Source organism: Lipophrys pholis (genome assembly GCF_963383615.2).
Source record: "Lipophrys pholis genome assembly, chromosome: 5".
Lineage (NCBI taxonomy): Eukaryota > Metazoa > Chordata > Actinopteri > Blenniiformes > Blenniidae > Lipophrys > Lipophrys pholis.
In genome coordinates this window covers 30,798,744-30,820,462 of record NC_137628.1, presented here as the reverse complement: position 1 = coordinate 30,820,462, position 21,719 = coordinate 30,798,744, and the positions used below count along the sequence as shown (strand labels likewise).

At 43.2% G+C, this 21,719-nt stretch overlaps 3 protein-coding genes across 5 annotated transcripts in view; all 3 read left to right on the top strand.

The window, feature by feature from the left end:
• The window catches only part of LOC308109549 (phospholipid-transporting ATPase ABCA1-like), a 34,754-nt gene extending 24,110 nt beyond the window's left edge, over positions 1-10,644 (top strand). For 2 of the 3 annotated variants that reach the window (XM_080463165.1, XM_080463164.1), the window contains exons 22-49: positions 14-151; positions 288-517; positions 665-737; positions 827-1,029; positions 1,169-1,220; positions 1,322-1,435; positions 1,629-1,777; positions 1,953-2,077; positions 2,569-2,667; positions 2,816-3,005; positions 3,091-3,185; positions 3,295-3,327; positions 3,426-3,531; positions 3,713-3,787; positions 4,078-4,247; positions 4,339-4,516; positions 4,657-4,772; positions 4,874-5,018; positions 5,137-5,260; positions 5,517-5,646; positions 5,804-5,987; positions 6,143-6,249; positions 6,369-6,510; positions 6,696-6,830; positions 6,951-7,054; positions 7,148-7,240; positions 7,594-7,837; positions 7,918-10,644. In XM_080463165.1, coding sequence (XP_080319291.1) covers positions 14-151; positions 288-517; positions 665-737; positions 827-1,029; positions 1,169-1,220; positions 1,322-1,435; positions 1,629-1,777; positions 1,953-2,077; positions 2,569-2,667; positions 2,816-3,005; positions 3,091-3,185; positions 3,295-3,327; positions 3,426-3,531; positions 3,713-3,787; positions 4,078-4,247; positions 4,339-4,516; positions 4,657-4,772; positions 4,874-5,018; positions 5,137-5,260; positions 5,517-5,646; positions 5,804-5,987; positions 6,143-6,249; positions 6,369-6,510; positions 6,696-6,830; positions 6,951-7,054; positions 7,148-7,240; positions 7,594-7,837; positions 7,918-8,061 — 3,698 coding nt within the window. In that variant the 3' untranslated portion in view covers positions 8,062-10,644. The remainder of the gene's footprint in view (positions 1-13; positions 152-287; positions 518-664; positions 738-826; positions 1,030-1,168; positions 1,221-1,321; positions 1,436-1,628; positions 1,778-1,952; positions 2,078-2,568; positions 2,668-2,815; positions 3,006-3,090; positions 3,186-3,294; positions 3,328-3,425; positions 3,532-3,712; positions 3,788-4,077; positions 4,248-4,338; positions 4,517-4,656; positions 4,773-4,873; positions 5,019-5,136; positions 5,261-5,516; positions 5,647-5,803; positions 5,988-6,142; positions 6,250-6,368; positions 6,511-6,695; positions 6,831-6,950; positions 7,055-7,147; positions 7,241-7,593; positions 7,838-7,917) is intronic. The other variant, XM_080463166.1, reaches the window with a different exon arrangement.
• Positions 10,645-10,835: 191 nt separating this feature from the next.
• Positions 10,836-12,791, top strand: spink4 (serine peptidase inhibitor, Kazal type 4). The gene is made up of 4 exons (XM_080463167.1): positions 10,836-10,946; positions 11,493-11,518; positions 11,629-11,741; positions 12,645-12,791. Exons 1-4 carry the CDS (start codon positions 10,895-10,897, stop codon positions 12,688-12,690), a joined length of 237 nt encoding a protein of 78 aa, XP_080319293.1. The 5' UTR covers positions 10,836-10,894; the 3' UTR covers positions 12,691-12,791.
• A 410-nt stretch (positions 12,792-13,201) lies between these two features.
• stra6l (STRA6-like) lies at positions 13,202-21,248 on the top strand. Its single transcript, XM_080464479.1, has 18 exons — positions 13,202-13,315; positions 13,517-13,589; positions 14,233-14,333; positions 15,113-15,243; positions 15,322-15,442; positions 15,542-15,587; positions 16,057-16,182; positions 16,258-16,331; positions 17,589-17,697; positions 17,847-18,000; positions 18,178-18,253; positions 18,503-18,584; positions 19,247-19,295; positions 19,647-19,764; positions 19,848-19,967; positions 20,137-20,300; positions 20,538-20,681; positions 20,791-21,248. Exons 2-18 carry the CDS (start codon positions 13,530-13,532, stop codon positions 21,012-21,014), a joined length of 1,899 nt encoding a protein of 632 aa, XP_080320605.1. The 5' UTR covers positions 13,202-13,315; positions 13,517-13,529; the 3' UTR covers positions 21,015-21,248.
• The last annotated feature ends 471 nt before the right edge of the window (positions 21,249-21,719 follow it).

Here is a 21,719-nt window from a genome sequence, read left to right as displayed (position 1 = left end):
GTTTTTCGTTTAGGTGGGATGCAGAGGAAGCTGTCAGTTGCTTTGGCTTTCGTCGGCGGCTCAAAGGTTGTGATCCTGGACGAACCTACTGCTGGTGTTGATCCCTACGCTCGCAGAGGAATCTGGGACCTGCTACTCAAATACAGACAAGGTAAATTAAACCCGTCTTTAGTCATTTGTCATATGTTCATATTGTCTTAGTTGTTGTTGTTTGGATATAAGGTTAAGTATTATTTCCTCAAAAGCCAGAAATAAAGGGAATCTGTTCCTTTCTCTCCCTCCCCCAGGCCGCACCATCATCCTTTCTACTCATCACATGGACGAGGCTGACATCCTGGGCGACCGCATCGCCATCATCTCCCATGGCAAGCTCTGCTGCGTTGGCTCCTCCCTCTTCCTGAAGACCCAGCTGGGTACAGGCTACTACCTCACCCTGGTCAAAAGAGACTACGACCTGACGCTACAGTCCTGCAGGAATTCGGCCAGCACAGTGTCCTACAGCAAGAAAACCGAGAAGGTAAGAGAGATGCAACATGAAATACTGGAACCATGTTGTAATAACTAGATCACTGAACAAAATAATGATCCTTCTATCAATGGTTTGTTGAAGCTTTCATGCTTTTCATCATGTGTGTGAATTTGTTTGTGTTTGTCTTTTCTTCAGGAGGACAGTGTATCAGAGAGCAGTTCAGACGCGGGCCTCGGCAGCGAACCAGAAAGTGAAACCACCACTATTGGTACAAAGTAGAAAATAAACGGATTTACCATCAAAAAGAAAATATAAATGCAATCCTTTCAACATTATTTGTGCTTGTCTTTCCTCCAGACGTCTCGCTCATCTCCAATGTGATTTTCAAGCACGTCCCAGAGGCTCGCCTGGTGGAGGATCTCGGACATGAACTCACCTATGTGTTGCCTTACCAGTCTGCTAAAGATGGAGCCTTTGTGGAACTCTTCCACGAGCTGGACGACCGTCTGACCGACCTGGGAATATCAAGTTATGGAATATCTGATACCACCCTGGAAGAGGTAAGAAGCACCGCAGCGACACAGCTATAAGTAGAATGTGTATAATGTTTCATTGCTGAGTATATTCATGTGAAATGACTGGCCATCTGTTTTCACTTTGTCTAATGTCCTAATCATACGTCTTCTCTGATCGCTGCAGATTTTCCTGAAAGTGGCTGAAGACAGTGGCGTGGATTCTGTTGAGCTTTCAGGTGAGCTGTGGTGACCACTGCCTCCACGTCGCATTTTCAAATGAGCAGATATGAAATCCAAGTAGAATGAATGAACACTTTTAACTGGCCTCTTCCTGCAGATGGAGTCGTACCAACCAGGACTCGTCGCCGCCATGCGTTTGGTGACCACCAGAGCTGCCTGAAGCCGTTCACCGAGGACGACTTTGACTTCAACGACTCTGAAGGTGACCCAGGTAGAACTGCACAAGATGGCATCAGTCTCAATGACGCCATTCAAGTTACATTTTTTATCAGTGCAGCAACTCAATTATAACTCTTTAGATAGATAAAACTGGTTTTAAGATCTTTTCTTAGTACAAATATGAGAAGAGGAGACTTTTTTCCTGTTTCAGATTTGCTCACTCGTGTTGTGATGTTTGTGTGCAGAATCCCGTGAGACTGACTGGCTCAGTGGAACCGACGGCAAAGGTTCATACCAGGTCAAAGGATGGAGTCTGAAGAGACAGCAGTTTGTTGCCCTGCTCTGGAAACGATTCCTTTATGCTCGACGCTCCAGAAAAGGTGTCTTTGCTCAGGTGAGCTGATACTGACTTCCTTTTCTCAGACAGTTTAAGAGTATAACAAAGTTGGATTTGTTTGTCTTGCGTCAGCTGTGCAGGATTAATGACATCAGTGATGACAGTCCTTGTATAAACGTAGCAGCCCTGTTGTGCAGCTCTTCTGAATGAACGCTCTCGTGGTGTGTTTCAGATTGTTCTTCCAGCAGTGTTTGTTTGCATTGCCCTGGTGTTCAGCCTGATTGTACCACCGTTCGGGAAGTACCCCAGTCTGGCGCTGGATCCCGGCATGTATGGAGAACAGTTCACCTTCATCAGGTGAGCGGTCCGATTGCGGGAGAAAAGAAAAAGCATTTTACACCTCAGCATTGAATTCTTTTACAAAAAAGACTTCATTTAAAAATGGCTCCAGCTATTTCAATAAAGCAGTTTTTAACTTTCAATTAACTTTAGTCACGTCTTTTCTTTCCCTGTCAAAAACCAAAGGAATGGGCAGAATACATTAAAAATAACCTCACTATTTTCAGCCACATGGTCCACAACCCATTAAAGATGTAAAGGGTTACCTCACTGTACAGTCTGACCGGCAGCTATTTTAAACACTGCACTATTACCAAGTGCGCCGAAGGCTCTCAACACAGCTGTTAAAGGAAATGTATTATATATGATGTGAAGAAACTGTGAGTTTCAGAAAAGTGCCTTTTGTTTCTAACCTTGAGGATACATTTATATAATTCCAGAAGCTTCATTGTGGTTTTTCTATATGTATTTTATACTAAATACAAGGGTTTTTGTTTCTGTCTTTGCAGCAACGACATACCTGAAGACCCTCATAACAACAAACTGCTGAGTGCTCTGACAGACAAACCAGGCTTTGGAACACGTTGCATGGAAGAAGAATCCATCATGTAAGTTCTGAGGAGAAAGCTCACCATGCATTTTGAAATAAAAAAAGATTTATATTAATATCACGTGTATATTTTAAGTTCAGTCAAAACAACTCATACCATGACAATTTTGAGTTCATTCCGAGTTCCTTTCCTCTGTGTGCTGCAGGGACGCTCCTTGCAATGCAGTTGAAGATGACTGGGAGATTCCTGAAGTGCCTCAAAGTGTGAGACACATGTTTGACAAAGGCAACTGGACCATGGAGAACCCTTCTCCTCTGTGCGAGTGCAGCTGTGGAGGTCGAAAGAGGATGCTACCAGAATGTCCAGCAGGAGCCGGAGGACTTCCGCCACCGCAGGTTAGTGAGGAAACATTTAAAAACACTCCAACATGATTGAAATGAGGCACGGCAAACATTTAGTTTTCCGTTCACTTGTATCCAGATGAAGATCAGTGACAAAGACACCCTGCAAAATCTGACGGGCAGGAACGTGTCGGACTATCTCGTCAAAACCTACGCCCAGATCATCGGCAAGAGGTAAAGATCATGATGTCGTCATTTAAACACATTCTGTCGTTGTTCTGGGAATTCATAAAACGTGACATTTTGACCAAGCAGTGAACTTTTTATTTTCCTCTTTCAACAGCCTGAAGAACAAGATTTGGGTCAACGAGTTCAGGTACGTTACCCGACATGACGCATCAATAGTTAATTTGTGTTTTTGATGATAATGAACTTCTTTGCTGTGTCCTTCACTGACACTCTGCTCTTTGACAGATATGGCGGATTCTCATTGGGTGCCAGAAGATCTCAGCTTCTCTCCCATAAAGATGGCATTGATGATGCGATGGCTCAGCTGAGGAAACGTTTCCGTCTCGATAGAGTAAGAGGTTTAATCGCTTCATATACACGTACTGCTGGAGAGGGTTCAGACAGTCGACTGAGACTTGTGTTCTCCAGGATTCCTGTTAAAGCTGCTGTGAACTCATTCTCGCTCTCTCTCTCGCTCTCGCTCTCGCTCTCTATCTCTATTTCTATCTTTGCCTGCCTCGCCCATCCTCCAGGGAAGTGCATCGGATCGTTTCTTCCGCAGTCTCTCCAGTTTTATCCAAGGATTGGACACCAAGAATAACGTGAAGGTTAGTTCACACTCGCATGCAGACACTGGTTATACAACAGCTTGGGGCTGCGTTTGGCGTCTGCCTGGCCAATTCATCACCCTTCAATCACTCAATATGCAGTTTGTCCTTCCTTCTCATGGCTTATTTCTGCTTTGCTGCAGATATTAAGCATTAACTCACAGCCGCACATCCTGTAGAGCTGAATGTCAATATTTGTGTGGAGGAACTCCACCCGCTCCCAGACTGCTCTGTTTGTAATCTCCATGTTACAAATACTGAGATCTCACAACCACTTCTCCTGCCCACAGATCTGGTTCAATAACAAGGGCTGGCACAGCATCGGCTCCTTCCTCAACGTGATGAATAACGGCATCCTGCGGGCAAGTCTGCCAGCAGGAAAAGACCCCACCAAGTTTGGCATCACTGCCTACAATCACCCACTGAACCTGACGAAGGAGCAGCTGTCGCAGGTCGCATTGTGAGTATTACTGTCTGAAAGCTTTAGTATCCTTTAGGGTTTGTTTTTGTTTTTTTCTCACAAGCGTATGTTTCCCGTCTCTCTTCACCAGGATGACAACATCAGTAGACGTGCTGGTGTCCATTTGCGTGATCTTCGCCATGTCCTTTGTCCCTGCGAGTTTTGTGGTCTTCCTCATCCAGGAGAGGGTGAACAAGGCGAAGCACATGCAGTTCATCAGCGGAGTGCAGCCCTTCCTTTACTGGCTGGCCAACTTCGTCTGGGATATGGTGAGACATTTCACTTTCACTGCGCTTCTCACGCTCGCCGTCATTCCAGTATGAAAAAACTGTATTTATAAACAATATGAATATGCTGTAAAAAAAAGAACTTTTTTTAATTCTCTCTCTCTTTTCTCCTTCTCTTTCAGTGTAACTACATCGTTCCGGCCACATTGGTGATCATTATTTTTGTGTGTTTCCAACAAGAAGCTTACGTCTCCTCCACCAATCTGCCCGTTTTGGCTCTGCTGCTGCTGCTTTACGGGTAAACAGGAAGAAAATATAACACGTTTATTATGTTTTCTGATTTTCTTCAGTCTATTTTCATCTAATATTACTATTACTAATATTGATTTTTCTTCCCAGATGGTCAATCACCCCTCTGATGTACCCAGCCTCCTTTTTCTTTAAGATCCCCAGCACAGCCTATGTGGTTCTAACCAGTGTCAACATACTGATCGGCATCAACGGGAGTGTGTCCACGTTTGTTCTGGAGTTGTTTGGAAGCAACGTAAGAAATTATTAATCAAATCAAATGGGATCATTAAAGTGTAGTTATGAATCTGATAACATACAGAATAGAGTTTGCACGATGACAATGGAAATGATGTCATTTCTCTCTTTTGCAGGAGATTGGTGGTGTCAATGACGTCTTGAAGAACGTGTTCCTCATCTTTCCACACTTCTGCTTGGGCAGAGGACTGATTGACATGGTGAAGAATCAGGCTATGGCCGATGCTTTGGAGAGATTTGGTGAGCACACCACAACGGTTTTTTTTTAATTACCCTTCCATCCATCCATCCATCTCCTCCCTCTTATCCGTTTCCGGGTGGCGGGGGTGTCACTCTGAGCACCGTCACCCAGATCACATTGCACCCATTAAGAACCTTTCCTGCGGGCGGTGAGCCCACGGGAATTTTTTAATTACCTTTCGATGTAACTTGATTGGTTTTGACAAAGTGAACAAAAAGCAGCTTTCTCACAGTGCTGATCCTTGTTGTGTTTTAGGTGAGAACCGATTCCGCTCTCCACTGGCCTGGGACATGGTGGGAAAAAACCTGTTTGCAATGGCTATAGAGGGCGTGATCTTCTTCTGTATCACCGTGCTCATTCAGTACCACTTCTGCTTCAAAGTCAGGTGGGTGAAATAAATCTGGTTTGTTTCACTAATCCGCTTTAATGATCTACATATCTGTTACTGCTCTTCTCCTGTCAGATTTACTTTCAATGACCTTAATCCTCAATAAATCTGTCTTTAATGTGACCTCACCTCCCTCCTCCCTGTGACCTTTCAGGTCATCCACCAGCCACCTGAAGCCGATTGGAGAGGAGGATGAGGATGTGGCCAGAGAGCGACAGAGGATCCTGAGCGGTGGAGGACAGTCTGACATCCTGGAGCTCAGGCAACTCACCAAAATTTACAAACGGAAGCAGAAGCCAGCAGTGGACCGGCTGTGTGTTGGCATCCCTCCTGGAGAGGTACAGACATCCTCCACTGCCACACAACTGTCAATATTAAAAATGTGTTGTTCAAAACATAAATGATATTATGTGTTGTCAGAAGCCCCCACCTCAGTGTAGGTATGAAAACTGACATGAAGTTAAAATTGAAACTTCTCATGTTTTTCCTGCAGTGTTTTGGTTTGCTGGGTGTGAATGGAGCAGGAAAGACCAGCACCTTCAAGATGCTGACAGGAGATTCTGATGTGACCAGTGGTGAGGCCTACCTGGCTGGAAAGAGGTAAGACAGACTCTATCATAATATATAGAATCCCCCCCACTCATTTTCAATTTACAACTAAGCTTTAATTTGTGAGGACACAAGTCATATGTATTTAATCTGTGTTTTTGTCACTCCAGCGTAAATACAGAGATTGATGAGGTCCATCAGAACATGGGCTACTGTCCTCAGTTTGATGCCATCAACGACCTGCTGACCGGCAGAGAGCACCTTGAATTTTACGCCATCCTGAGAGGCGTGCCCGAGAAGGAAGTCTGTGAGGTCAGCAACCAACAAACTGGCAAACACACACATGTTGAGCTTTTCTTTTCCCAATGTGAATTAAATGTGTGATTTCGCCTTTGTAGCCTTTTCATTTATTTATTTTCTCCATTTTTTATATTTCTGTTAAACTGGATAACAAGTTGGAGCAGAAAAACTAATGCAAATGCTTTTCTGTCCACTAGGTGGCAGAGTGGGGCATCCGGAAACTGGGTTTGGTGAAGTATGTGGACAAGTCAGCCGGGAGCTACAGTGGAGGGAACATGAGGAAACTCTCCACAGCCATCGCTCTCATTGGAGGACCGCCCGTCGTGTTTCTGGTCAGTGGGAAAAATATTGTTCTCAAGATCGAATTCTTAAATCATCTTCAAGGTGTAAGGACAGCCAATGGTTACTGTGTTTTCTACCAGCAACTAAGTGTTTGTGTATTCTGTTACCAGGATGAGCCAACAACAGGCATGGACCCCAAAGCACGGCGTGCTCTGTGGAACGCCATCCTGAGCATCATCAAAGAGGGACGATCTGTAGTCCTGACCTCTCACAGGTTAGAAGCTTCTCAAAGCCTCACACTTCCACATCGTGCCTTGTTTGTTGCTAAACTATAATAAATGAACCAATTTCTTTGTTGTACTTACAGCATGGAGGAGTGTGAAGCACTTTGCACCAGGATGGCCATCATGGTCAACGGCAGGTTCCGCTGTCTGGGCAGCGTGCAACACCTTAAAAACAGGTAGGCAACGCTCAATAATGTCGATATTACAGTGGGCTTCAAAATCACAGAACATTAATTTTTGGAATGAAAAATACTCTGACATTTCTCAAATTGCAATCTCTCCGTGAAGATAGTCTGCAAGGCTATCACGTATAGTAAAAACACACAAATAACAGCAATTTATTGATGTATTGTGCCAAAAAATAGTTTTCAGTTGGTCTTTGAAGGTGAAGACAATGAAGTCTTCAGCACATTCAGTATTTCTAGCAGGTTTAAAATAATTTTAATAATCTTTTTTATATAAACCACAGCAAAAACAGTCATAAAATGATAAAATATCTATCAAATGTGTATATTTCTAATGTTTCCAGGTTTGGTGACGGTTATACCATCATCCTGCGGGTGGCAGGGCCGGACCCAGACCTTCGGCCGGTGAGGGAGTTCATCGAACGAGAGCTACCAGGAAGCACGTTGAAGGAGAAACACCGCAACATGCTCCAGTACCAGCTTCCCTCGTCCCTCACTTCCCTCGCCCGCATCTTCGCCCTGCTGTCAACGAACAAGGAGGCGCTCAGCATAGAGGACTACTCCGTCTCTCAGACCACTTTAGACCAAGTAAGCCCCCGGCGCTCCCGTCGCAGCAGGGTCAAAGGTCATCCACAGGCCATCCTGACGTGTTTCTCCTCCTCTTCTAGGTGTTTGTAAACTTTGCCAAGGACCAAAGTGACGAGGACCATTTGAAAGACGTCCATCTGAGCAAGCGGGACGCTGTAGTAGTGGACGTTCCCCAGCTGAACTCCTTCCTCATGGACAACACAACCAGGGAGAGCTGCGTCTGATTCCACCACCTCGGACCATCATGTGATGTTGTGACGCTTCACCCACAGTCCCCCCCACCACCACCACCACACCGAGAGAAATGGACCACTAACATGTGGGGGAGAGACAGACGATGTTCATTTTATTTTTTATTTCAAGTTTTTTTAGTCTTTTTTTAATTGTTACCATGACTCAGTGGACCTGCACTTCAGTGCACAGCCTCTTGAACAGGCAGAGACTGCAGGTATCGTGACACTGAAACAATGAAAACTCAATGCAAATCAATGCAAGAAATACAGAAGCATATTTAAGATGAGAAGGTGTTTGTGTGCGGGTTGGAGACTGGTTCTTCTCCCTCACTAGATGACAAGCAAGGAAGAAAAGACTTGAAGTGGCGGCAGGATTCTATTACTGTGCTCGACTGGAAGGCATGTAGCCCTGCTGCTCACTCAGGACGAGGTCCGGGGATGAACGAGAGAAACGTCACTCCGTCTTCATCCCCCACTCCTCAAAGTAGTTAGTCGTAGTCAGTGGCACTGTGTAGATGCCATTGTGTGTGGAAAAACCAAGAATAAGAAAGTGTACACAAAAAAACCACCTGATTTGGACCAGTCACTGCCAGATGATAAGACTGACTACTTTTATATTCAGGGTCAAACCTTTCAATTTGTATTTGTTACCAAGCGCAGTTGTTTTATAAGACAAATGACGGTTCAGAAAAGCATTTACAATCCAGCTTCAGTTCCAAACGTGCAATCATGTTAATTTTTTACTAATTTGATTTTCTTTTGAAGATTATTTAATTCTTTCCTGACAAACATAACTCAGAGTGTTTTTCTTTGTTTGGATTCCAACTGCGAACAAAGTCAGTTGTTTTTCGTTGATGTCCTTGACATTGTCCAGCACAGTGCCTATAACCGGTGGGGAGAGAAATGTGAGCACTCCGTTAGAAACAACAATCTATGTAGGCTGCCAAGGAATGTACAAGACAGATACCAACATGCATCAAAGCACAAAAAGAGACTTTTTTTTGTGTGTGTGGGAAAAACTGTTTTGTTCAGACATCGTGTCCTTCATCGTCAACAAACCAGCGTACAGGATGTGGTGGCTGACGCTGCCCTCGTGAGGCCAATCAGACCGGGCACAAGAGGATTAAAGATGGCTGAAGACCTGAGGACTGCTTCTGGAGAGCCTCCTGGATTTCTATATACTGCATGCTTCCCACTGGGCCACACCAGGACCATCAGCTCCTCTCTGTGTGCCAAAGCAAGCCGCCAGCTCTGCTTCTGAATGCAGACGACTGACTCTGCCTCTTTGTTGTTGGATGTTGATGGAGGTGTAACTCTGGCAGCCTGCGTGGCGGCGCCACGGGAGCGTGGAGGACCTGAGCCGGCGCCGCTGTGGATATTATGTACAGTAGCACCAATTACCGATGTTCAGTTTAAAGAAATGTTACCAGTGGAGTGAACAAACCGTACCTGTGCCAAACGAAGCATCCGTCTACGATCAACCAGCAGAACCTTGAGGGTTTTTTATTTTCTTTTTTAATTTAGTTTGGTGTTTCTTTTCCATCCCCAACTTAATCCTCCTCTTCATCTCGTCAGCAGCTCGCAAAACAAAAAACAAAAAATAAAAAAAATCTGTGCTCGTTCGTTCAGAGTTCCTTTTATCGTTTCGTGACGTTGCCAAATTCTGATCTGTTGTCTGTAAGCGTCCGTAAACTGCCACGGTGACGGCGGCTGTACCGTCAGCCGCATGACTGACGTTTTGTAGGATTCGAGGTTCAGAGATTTCTTACTGCAGAGTTGTTGTTTTTTTGGAGCTGACCAGTGAGCCAGACTGAAGACCAGCACCATGTGGATTAGAATACAGTGCTTCTAACGCTTTATAGTCCAAAAACAAACCGTATCCAGGGTTGAAAGTGACGACAAACCGTCATCACAGGTGCTTTGTCACACAGAATCTTCTCACCTGCTCTGGTGGCTCCAGCCCCACCTCAACCAATTTATGCCCCCCCCCCTTTTTTTATGAATCTGAGCACTTTATAGGCTTAAATAGCCTTTTGTTCCAGTTAAGTCGGAAACAGAAATTGATTATGGCAGGGGTGTCCAATATCCGTCCTCCAGAGCACCTGTCCTGCAGGGTTTAGCTCCTCCCAGTTACAACACACCTGATTGCATTGAGGGGCTCGTTATTGGGCCTTTTCACTCCCTTGGTGATGACGTCATCACTAGATTCAGGTGTGCTGAAGCAGGGAGGAGCTAAAACAGGACACCGAGGTTGGACACTCCTGGATTATGGCAAAAATAAAGAGAACATCACAAATCTCAGCACTGGAACACGAGACAGGATTGAGAGGAAATCAAGCCGCGCCGCTGCATCAGAAGATTTGTTTGAAACTTGAAAAAAGAGAAGGAAGGCTTTAATGTGACAGAGAGAAATGAGTGAAAAGGAATGACGGTGGTGAGAAAAATGCGGGAGAGAACTAAGGTGGTGATTTTTCTCTCCTCGTGCTCAATATTATTTGTTTACATTTTTAAGTATTACAGCTGTTTGAGTCTGTTACTCATTGTGTGTAGTTACTCTTTACATTAATAAAAATTCATACATTTTGAAAAGTGTGTGTGTGTGTGTGTGTGTGTGTGTGTGTGTGTGTGTGTGTGTGTGTGTGTGTGTGTGTGTGTGTGTGTGTGTGTGTGTGTGTGTGTGTGTGTGTGTGTGTGTGTGTGTGTGTGTGTGTGTGTGTGTGTGTGTGTGTGTGTTCCATCTGCTGTGTTCACACACACACAGCCAGTACAAACCGAGGCGCTCTGGCAGGTTCCCGTCACTCTCGGTTCTTCCTCTCCCGACACGATGACTGGCAGAATCATCATTCTGGGTTTTCTGCTCCTCTGTGTGGCTGCAGGTAACAAAGAAAACTACTTTTTCTTCGCAAAGTGTCAGGAGGTATTTTTGTTGACCTGGAAGCACCAAATTGCAGTTATACTGGCATAATGTACTTTGCTTCTTTTCAAATTATGTTCAGTTTAAATTAATATGTAAACTCTTTATGCATTGTTGTAGCTGATAAGTATTTATTAAACAGAAAGTTCCTGCGTTTTATATAAAATTGTTAACCGTCGTGTCATTTTGGTTTTGCTTGTCTGACATGGGGGCTTTGAATGTTATTTTATCCAGATAACCTGAATGGAATGTTCCTCAGTGATAGTGCAGGTAAACAAGGTTCAGAAGTACTGAATAGTACTTTGTAAACACCAGTTTCAGTTGTTTTTCCACTTTTGGTTCAAAGAATTAATGTTAATTGAGGGGGTACATTCAGGAAAAAGGAATGTCACACCTTGAATCGATTCAGAAGACTAACTTGAGATGAATTTATCCATTGATCACCGGGAAAATCTGATCTATAGGTCAGTGTGTCCCACCTGAGACTGATAATCTGCTTGTTTCCCAGATGCAGAGTCTGGACTCACAAGAAAGGTGACACAAGCTTTGCACTGAAATAAGAGTAAAGATGATGCCATGATAAGATTGTTGACAGAAACTCTCCAATGAAAACCGAGTTTTGTTGACTCAATGTAAACTTGCAGCCGTCCTGCCCTGACATGGGCGACGTGGTGGCCTGTCCTCTGAACCTGGCTCCTGTGTGCGGCAGTGATGGAAACACTTACGCCAACGAGTGTACTCTGTGTGCAGAGAGACAGTGAGTACACACACACACACACACACACACACACACACACACACACACACACACACACACACACACACACACACACACACACACACACACACACACACACACACACACACACACAGCTGCTCCACTCTCACACATTTCACACCTGAGCTCACTTCATGTGGGGTCATGTGAGTGTGGATCATGTGCTGGAAGGGAAGAGGCCCTCTGGTGGCTGAAAATAATAATCTGGAGGGGGGGGTTAAATGGTTTCATCTTGTTCAGGAAACGTTTCCAGAAATAACTAAATAAATAAAAAGCTTGGTCAAAGGAGCGGTCCCAGCCCAGTGATGGATCCTTCCAGAGTGCATCCTGCTTTCGCACATTTCCCATCTTTACTATAGTAAAAGTAAAACAAAGTCAAGCTTCTGAAATGAACCGAAGCACCAAAGTGATGGATCACGATAAACTTTTTTATTTCAAAAAGCAAAAATCAAAGTAGGAACCCAGCCGGCCTCTATCTGAAACATGATGCGTTTCGATTTAGAACTTTTATTCTCGTGACTTTTGACACAGGAACAGGAAGTTTCGGCATTCAGGTCTTGACAGGTTTTCCTGATCCTTCTTAAATTAGTCTTCAGTATCAATAACTGTGACCGTCTGCTGGTAATGGAATCCTCCTCTAGGGAGGTTAAATTAGCTTTATGAACATGAGGAGTAGAAAGACCATAGATTCATGATGACATAAATAAATCCTCTATATAATCTGTTTGATTACAATAACAAAGTACTAATACTCTTTCACCTGCCACCTGTACAGCCGTCTTCATCTCTCTGCAGTTAAAATCCAGTTTCCTCATTTAAACTTTGATATTTGAGTGAAATAGCAGCTGACGGGATGAAGGACTGTCCTGTGATTCTCCTCAGAACAACCAAGATGGACATTTTGATTGTAAAGGAGGAGAGCTGTTGACCTGCGGAGGAGACCCGAGCAGCCAGAAACAACCACCATTCTCTAATTATCATGAATATTTGACCATTTTACCAAAACCAATAAAATCAATTGAGCAGTGTTCTTGTGATGTTTTCTATTACGGTGCATGTTCACTACAGCTCTTCTGTTATTGATTGCATTTTGGGTGGTTCATGTCTGGCTTGAGGTTTGTGTTGAACTGCCAGAGGTTCTATGCATTCATTAAACTCTATTCCAGTAAATCGTCTGACTCGCTTTGGCAGAAGACATTAGAACCATCAGTGAAATTATTAACAAAGGAAAGTGGATTTTATAATTCAGGTGATAAAACCAAGGTCCCATTTCTCTGTGTGGTGACGGCCGGAGGTGAACGACCGGCGGGTTATCTCCGCGGTCACGCCTCCCCTGAGCGGTCAATATGACTGGCACAGAGAGAGAGAGTGAAGACACACAGAGAGCAGAGCAGATTTACAGCACTAAATCCTGAGGTCAAAGGTCAGATCAGTGAGTCACATGATGGAAACCAGGAAACGGGGAAGAGCTATCGACACGCAGCACTTCTGTCTTTTGAGAAGAGTTGAAACGACTCTGATCTGACCGTAACCAGACGAACCCTGGAACGCCAGTGAGTAGAAACTCCGCATTCGGAGACATTCGCCTTTTATTTTGCTTCTATTGAGGTGAAATTCATTTAGTCCAGGATGGAGATTTGCAGCGGAAACCGTTTCATTTGTTTGCACACAGTTCCTGGGTGAACCAGCATGATAAGATCAGTTAAGTTATGAAGTTTAACTGATTTTTGTTCATATTTTCACACTTTCCTCAGAGGGTCCAGAACCATGGAGTGTCAAAGTGGGATTTCACGGGACCTCTTCCTCCATATTTCACTCATACCAGCAGTAAGCTGCTCTTACCGTGATTCACGTCACACAAATAACAAAACTAACGAACAGTTACATCTAAAAAAAAAACCCAAAACAACTTAACTTTGATTCGACTGTATTTCTGAAGCACGAGATTTAACTGTTTGTTTTTTTAGCCTCCCAATTTTCTTTTTCTTCTGTGACTTTAATACTCTTTCCTAGTAAAGTAGTCAGTCTATTAATTATGGAATCCCAGTCTCCGTTAGTGTTGAACTAAAGGGGCAGATCAGGGTCAACACAGAAGATCAAGAACAAACATGTCCAGAATCAAACCTGGGTTTTCTCTTTGTGAGGCTGATGTTCTGACCACTACACCACAGTCCAGCTGCTGAACACATAACTAGAACTATCCAATCCAACTTTATTTATATAGCACAACAAACACAACAAACCAAAGTGCTTCACAGTTAAAAATGATAATAAAACAATAAGTGAGTAAAACAGTATTACACAATATTTCAGTGTCACTGCTCAATTAGTCTTAAAAGCCAGCGAGGACATATGTGTCTAGAACTAGAACTAGAACTAGAACAATCCTTCCAACTCCCACATTCACTGGCACTAATGTGACCAAAAGTATTTGTTGAAGTATCTTTGGTTGCTCTATGGTGTTGTCCAGGTGCTGATTACAGCGGCGCTGTCGTTCCTCCAGAAAAGAGCCCAGAGACTCGCCATCGACCGCCAGCTGCCCTTCCTGCGGGGACGTTTCGGTATCGTGGTGTGAGTCCAGAGTTTCAACACAAACGAAAAGAGGAAAAGTTCAGCATCAAATCAGTTTTACTGTAACATCCTGTCCTGAATTCCAATATGTAGAATTGTCGTCAGCTCATTCGTTCTACTGCCTCCCTCTAACACGGAGGTGTTTCTACAGCAATCTCAGACTCTATCTCAGGCTCTATCTCAGACTCTATCTCAGACTCTCTCAGACTCTATCTCAGGCTCTATCTCAGACTCTATCTCAGACTGTATCTCATACTCTATCTCAGGCTCTATCTCAGACTCTCTCAGACTCTATCTCAGACTCTATCTCAGGCTCTATCTCAGACTCTATCTCAGGCTCTATCTCAGACTCTATCTCAGACTCTATCTCAGACTGTATCTTATACTGTATCTCAGACTGTATCTCATACTGTATCTCAGACTCTATCTCAGACTCTATCTCAGGCTCTATCTCAGACTGTATCTCATACTCTATCTCAGACTCTATCTCAGGCTCTATCTCAGGCTCTATCTCAGACTCTATCTCAGACTGTATCTCAGACTGTATCTCAGACTGTATCTCATACTCTATCTCATACTCTATCTCAGACTCTATCTCAGGCTCTATCTCAGGCTCTATCTCAGACTCTATCTCAGACTGTATCTCAGACTGTATCTCATACTCTATCTCAGACTCTATCTCAGGCTCTATCTCAGCCTCTATCTCAGGCTCTATCTCAGACTCTATCTCAGGCTCTATCTCAGACTCTCTCAGACTCTTTCTCGTCACTGACTTCCAGGCCTTTGGATACGATCGGCAGTCTGAGCAACCGTTGGTCCTACGGCTTTGCGTTCGGCGCCGTGTCCAGCAATGTCCTTCTTCTCTTCTCTGAATCGTACCTCCCCTTCAGCGTCCCAGGCTGGGCCAGAGGTACAGGGACTGTGTGAGACGTCCTCTGGAGGAACAATCCAGCAAACTGAGGTTGTGTGTCCTGATTCTGGTTCTCAGCCATCGTGTACTTCATCGGAGCTTTGGAGGTGGGCCTGGTGTATTTCCCTTTCTTTGCTTGTCTGACCTCGCCGTTCAAACTGGCCGCGGCTCTGCTGGGATTACTCTACTCTCTGTGCTGGTAAACACTCCTTCATATTCACCAGCGGTTCACCTCCTGCACGAGCAGAGCAAAAGCCAGTGGCAGGATAGTTCATGTGTGTGTTCATGTGTTCATCAGGATCATCATTACAGTCTGGGACACGTTCACCTGTCCTGACGGTAAGGTAGGTGAATACTCACCTCTTCATCGTGAAGTGATTGTACGGTAACGTCATTGTCTCTTCCTGTTTTCCTCTAAAGTCATTAACTAATAACGCTCACAGAAGACAGGAAAAAAACTGAATTCTACTTTGAAATGGAATCTTTATTTTCTTCTGTGTGAATAACTAAGCCTGACATTTCTGTTTATAAACCTGTAAATCATCACTCAGGAAACACACATGCTCACCTGATTGATGCCTTTATTTTCAACATTTGATAAGCATGTGAACGATTGTGAAGCCACAGTTAATCACATTATACATCAAACAAGTGACACATTGATGGATTGTTGACCGACCTCTGTTGAACATACTTGAGGCTTTTCAGTGACAGTCTTATTAATGGTTCATCCAGTGGCAGTGTGGTTTTCAGTGTTAGTCTTTTCTTTCTAAAGGGAAATGATTGACTGACTCTGTGTTTTTGGTTTTCAAGATGCTCGGTAAATACCAGAAGGTGATTGTCCAGTGGCCTTGCATCGTCTCCCTCCTCTTCCTCTTGGGTCGATTCCTCCACATGCTGGTTAAAGCTGTTCGGATCCGTCTGCAGCTGCGGCCTGAGGTCTGACAAGCCAGGATGTGAGTCACTGGAGGGATTAACTCTGCGTGAGTGTGACTCTTCTGAATTTGCTGCTAGGAGCCCGAGGAGCTGACTGAGCAGCACCAGATGGCGCATGTGAAGAGACTGCTGAGAAGAACTCCTGAACACAGGTCTCACACACACACACACACACACACACACACACACACACACACACACACACACACACACACACACACACACACACACACGCCTCCTAAAATGATTGTGTGAATGATGCTCATTGAAATACAGTGTGTTGTATTCGTGTGCTGATATATCAAGTATCCCACGTTTATGTCAGCTTGACACGAGTGTCACAGTTTAGCAGGTACATTTTCATGTTACATCAAACTTGGTGAAAATGGAGCAACTGAGAAATTCACCCCAGAATTGTTTCCAACAGGGCCTGTGGACCTCGGCTCTAGTCATTGTCACACACAAACATTCTCACCAAAATACAAAACCAGAAACCTCCAAACCAGAAACTTTGAGAGCTTCCCAGCAGGTGAAGCTTCAGACTCTAATCATCTGATGAGTTTCAGCATCAGTAGCACAAGCAGCACATTATACATAGTACACATAGTTTCGTGATATTGGGTAGATTAGTTAAGTTTCTCTCTGTTAAAAGCACCTAGAAATGACTGTGTTGTATGTGGTGCTACATAAATAAAGTTGAATTGAATTGAATTAGTCCCACAACAGGGACATTTGAGATGCAAACAGGGATTTAACATGCGACAAACAAAAGAAACTATAAGAAATATGTATCTAGTATAGACATCATATACACAATATGTAGTAATAAGTACATAATATAAAATAAGAATAATGTGTATATGCAGTATAAACTAATACTTTACATCCCCGTGTGATACATACAGCCAATGAAGATGAATCAACTAACATGTATGCAATATAAGGTTTTATATATATATATATATATATATATATATATATATATATATATATATATATATATATATATATATGCATTATTATTATAACACAGTAGATACAAAACAAGCATACAATGGAGTATAAGTGCACTTTGAGACAATATATGAATATAAATATATACAGATAATATAGACTGAATTATTTTTTTCACATTAACAGGATATATTCATAATAGGTACGTAGTCTTTGCTAAATGTTATATAAGAGTTAGTTAGTTAGTTAGTTAGTTAGTTAGTTTTATTTCATTCATTGACAAAACTAAAGTTTCCAAACTTCTGAACAAAAAAGAGCAGAAAGAAGAACAAACATATATAATCTTCCCCTTTTAGTCAAGCAATCATTTTACAATGACAATTAAAATATGAGCTTTAGAAGGACCAGAAAACAAAGACAGTACTGTGTGTACACGTTGTTTGTGTGTATTGCAGTACTCAGCTCAGCTGGTTCCAGCGCAGAGTGTACCAGTGGGACCCCTACTTCAAGTTCCCCAACAGGATGATTGGCACTGTCATCATTTCTCTTATAGGCCTTTACACGGTACGCAGACACACCTTCCACGTTCCAGTCCTCGAAATCTAAACGTTGCATCTTCTACTTCCTGTGTTTTTGCTTTGCTCCGCCCATTATCTGAGAAATCTACAACACGACAGCTCTTGATAAATAACTGCTGTCTGCTGTTTCCCCAGATGACACTCGCCGATTACATCCTCAGCAATGTAACTTTTGACGAAGTAGAAAAGTGGAGGACGACGCTGGAGCATGTGGTGGCCTCCTGTAACCAGACTGAAGCTCTGGGAGCCCTGATCCCCGGGCTGGAGGAGTTCCTGGACGTGGCCAGGAGTGAGGAGGGCGTCTTCATAAGCTTTATGTTTTAAAGTGATTTTGATGCATGAGTCATTGTGACCGTAGACAGAAGGCCCGAATGAGAAAGGAATGTCTTGGTAGACGTGTAATACGACTAACAAAAATATGTAAAGAAACACAAACTGAGGTTTTCTAACTTTTTCTTGTTGAAAGAATCTTGGCTCGCCACTACCATCTTTGCCAGTCTCAACTCAGTCGCTTACATCTTCCATGTCCTGGCATGTTACAGGTAAGAGGTTAGAAATTGATTTCAATAAATGTCAAACTTCATAAAATTCCATGTTGAATAAAATCCTCTTTTTCTAGATTTTGGTAGATATCAATAAGACTTGAACTGCTTGAATTAAAAGAAAAAACTCTGCTTACCAGTATTGCATTTTGAAGTTATGTCTTTGAAAGAGAAAAACGCTCAGACGACAGATCTAAATCTCAATTTGTCTCCAGGGTGATGAACTTTTTAACACACTGTCAACTTTAGGAAACACTTGAAAAGGCTTTGGAAAGGACAGAAAGGATTCCTCCCTGACAAGTTTCACAGCCCTCGCTCTTCTGCCAGTTTAGTAAGTAAACACACACACACACACACACACACACACACACACATACGTGTCATGAGAGACTCGTCATGGTTCCACCGTCTAGGTATATAGGCCACAGATTGTAAACCAGATGTTCGCCGCTCAACTAAATAAGTCATTTTCGGCTGTTTTTGTTTTTGGGGACTGCTGGAGGGAAGGTACTGTACCTGCCGGGATCTTACTGTAGTACAGCAACAGAAAACTTTCCCAACTCACTCTGTGACTTGGTTCAGTTTGAAGATGATACTCTGAGCTGAACTGTGGTGGTAATGTAATAAACAGTAACATGTACAAGTGTTGGGAATGTCTAAGTGTACAGGTATTCCATGTTGAAACACAATTTGTGTTTGCATGTCTTCCTGTACTCATGGTGACTCATGTTAAGTACCTCGGGGTTGTGTTGGCCTCCGACCTCAATTAAAAAAACACATCAAACAGGTGACCCGAAGAATTCAATTCAATTTACAAAGTTTTAAACAACGGATGGAAATTAATGTGGTATATTTACAGTGACGTCATGAAGAGATTGGTTGTTCATTAATATGAACTGTCCCGTCCAAATGAACTAATAAATAAACGAATACTCCTGTCATATTGGGGCCTGATCAGTTAATTAGCAGTTTCTTTCTCATTGAATCTAACAGGCGTCCATTGCAAGATACTCTGGATGGCAGATTGCGTTCACGCTGTGGGGTGAGAGGTTCATATTCAGTGGAATAGTCGGGTTTGTGTCTGTGAAAGTGCCTTGAGATGATTATTATTGGTGCTATATAGATCAAATTGAAATGGATGAACTGAATTGTGTTTCTCAAGTGATTTGATCAGCAGGAAAACATCTTAATAATATCTAAGGATCAAAAAGTAGCTTCCGTGCGGCTCCACAACTTGTAAATGGAAAAGAAAAAGTCATGATTGATTATGAAATGTCTTGTGTTGCATCATTCTTATGGGGAAACTTTAAACTAACCTACTGGAAGATCTCTTTGTTTCTCTTGTGCATATGACATTTAGCGTCAAGACTTTTCTTTGTTTGTCCTTTTCCAGGCTACCTGATTGTCCATTTTGTCCACTTCATGTTCGCACTGCTGCTCGTCTACGGTCTGGTTCTTCCTGTACGTCATGGACGCTTCCTGGAGATGCTCTCCAGCCTGGGGATTATTCTGTAGGGCTGCTCCCTCTGCACCCGCGTTCACATGTGGGAATATGAATGAAGCGACTCAATGATTAAAAATGCTTTTCACCCAGTTTGACCATCAGTATCGTCGTGGGCTTGGTGATTCTCCAGGTGGTTCTGGTCCAGGTTTTCTTCCTCCAGGACAAGATGTCTCCCACAGATAAACAGAAACCTCTGGCCCTCAACAACAGGTTGGTGTGTTTCTGGATGGGGGAGTGTGTGCTGACCCCACACTCTGCACCGCTCAGTAAACATTAACAGCTAGAACCAACAACAACAACAACAACAACGATGTTTTAAGGCCAGATAAAGAGAAAGGATAATTAACAACAAACATTTGACTCCTTTTTCTCTCCACAGGAAGGCTTTTCACTGCTTCAACTATTTCTTTTTCTTCTACAACGTGGTGTTGGGGATCAGCACCTGCATCCTGAGGCTGCTGTTCAGCATCGTGGTGGGAACATGGCTGGTGTCCCGCATCGACCGAACCATCATGCAGAGAGGATATGAAACCATGGATGCAGGTGAAATTAAATCATTGATGTCAACGAAACTAATTCAAAGTGTTGATGGATATTTTAATTCTACTGATATTATATAACTCAATTTAATTATTGACTGAATGTGACGGAGTTAATTGGCATTACAGTTGTGTGACGTTGTTAAATTGTGTTACGCTCACATTCACATTTCCAGTAGGTGGCAGCATTTCACAGACAAATACAATTCACACGTACACATTCATCTCCTGCATGTTCCAGGCTACAGCACCTGGGTTGGGATGATCTTTGCCGACCACTACCACAGCAACCCGGCCATGGTGTGTTTTTGTCAGATGTTGGTCTCAAACACACTGGAGAGACAGAGCGCAGCCAAATATTCCACCTTCAACAATGCTCCGTCAGGTCGGTGGTGCTGTATGTCGGCCGGGAAAGCTCCCCTGTGACTCCACTCTTCACCTGTTCGCCCACTCATGTCAATCCACTTTTTCACTATTGTTTATTTTGTCTCTAGAATCTGCAGTAAATAGCCGGGCCAGGAGGCGCTGGGCTTTGTTTTACACATTACTGAGGAATCCTCGATTGATCCTGTTCAGAAAACACAACCTGCATTCGTCACCATGTGGATCTACATCCCCACTGTCTGACACAGCGGTGAGGGCCTGGGTCATGGCTTCTCAAGCACAGAACAGGCAACAGTCGCCTCCAGAAATCACAGTCACACCCGCAGAAGACTGATTTAAAAGCTTAGAATCGAATAGGGTCTCTCTGTGAGGGGGACGTTTAAAGCTGTTTGTGGACGGGAAGCATTCACTTTTTTTATAAAAACAAATTTTTGTTACCTGCAGTTTATAAAGAACCTTTGTAAATATCAAAATCAACTGTTATATTGACATTTACAGTGTATTTGATACCAAAAATATGTCATTGAATCTATTGTATACTAATAATAAACATTTGTTTGGCCAATTCAGTCGGTTTACTGTTGCTTACAACACACATACAAAGCTATCCTCTGTTTGGTATACCTGAGCAGGGTTGCCAGATCTGACTCACCATGGATTTCACATCCATGGGAAAATGATGAGGGATGGACAGATCTCTCCGTAAAAAATAATCTCGACTTTCATTTTCCACGTTTTTTCTGAGGCGCATGGAGGTTTCTTTCTTTTTTTTTTCTTTTTTTTTCAGTGGCCCTAATACTCTTCCGTAGAAAATTGATAATCAATAGACAAAAAGTGTTTTGTTTTGTTTTTTAAATGTCGAATCAGAAGCGAACTTCAGTGTCGCCATGCATCCTGGGAAAAGGTGTGACGGTTAAATTCCGGATTACACCTGACAGCATCACGTCGTCCGCATCCATCTACAATTCTAACGTTCACGGTCAGTATTCAACAATATCACGATTATTGCCCCCTAGAAGAGATGAATAAGCCAGTCGGG

Bases quoted from the DNA above. Each gene is read 5' to 3' on its own strand.
- stra6l (XM_080464479.1), top strand. From the start codon at position 13,530: ATGGAGTGTCAAAGTGGGATTTCACGGGACCTCTTCCTCCATATTTCA. The intron at 16,183-16,257 runs GTCTGACAAGCC...ATTTGCTGCTAG, and splicing joins GTCTGCAGCTGCGGCCTGAG to GAGCCCGAGGAGCTGACTGA. The intron at 17,698-17,846 runs GTACGCAGACAC...CTGTTTCCCCAG, and splicing joins CTCTTATAGGCCTTTACACG to ATGACACTCGCCGATTACAT.
- spink4 (XM_080463167.1), top strand. From the start codon at position 10,895: ATGACTGGCAGAATCATCATTCTGGGTTTTCTGCTCCTCTGTGTGGCT. The intron at 10,947-11,492 runs GTAACAAAGAAA...CTTGTTTCCCAG, and splicing joins GCTCCTCTGTGTGGCTGCAG to ATGCAGAGTCTGGACTCACA. The intron at 11,519-11,628 runs GTGACACAAGCT...GTAAACTTGCAG, and splicing joins AGTCTGGACTCACAAGAAAG to CCGTCCTGCCCTGACATGGG.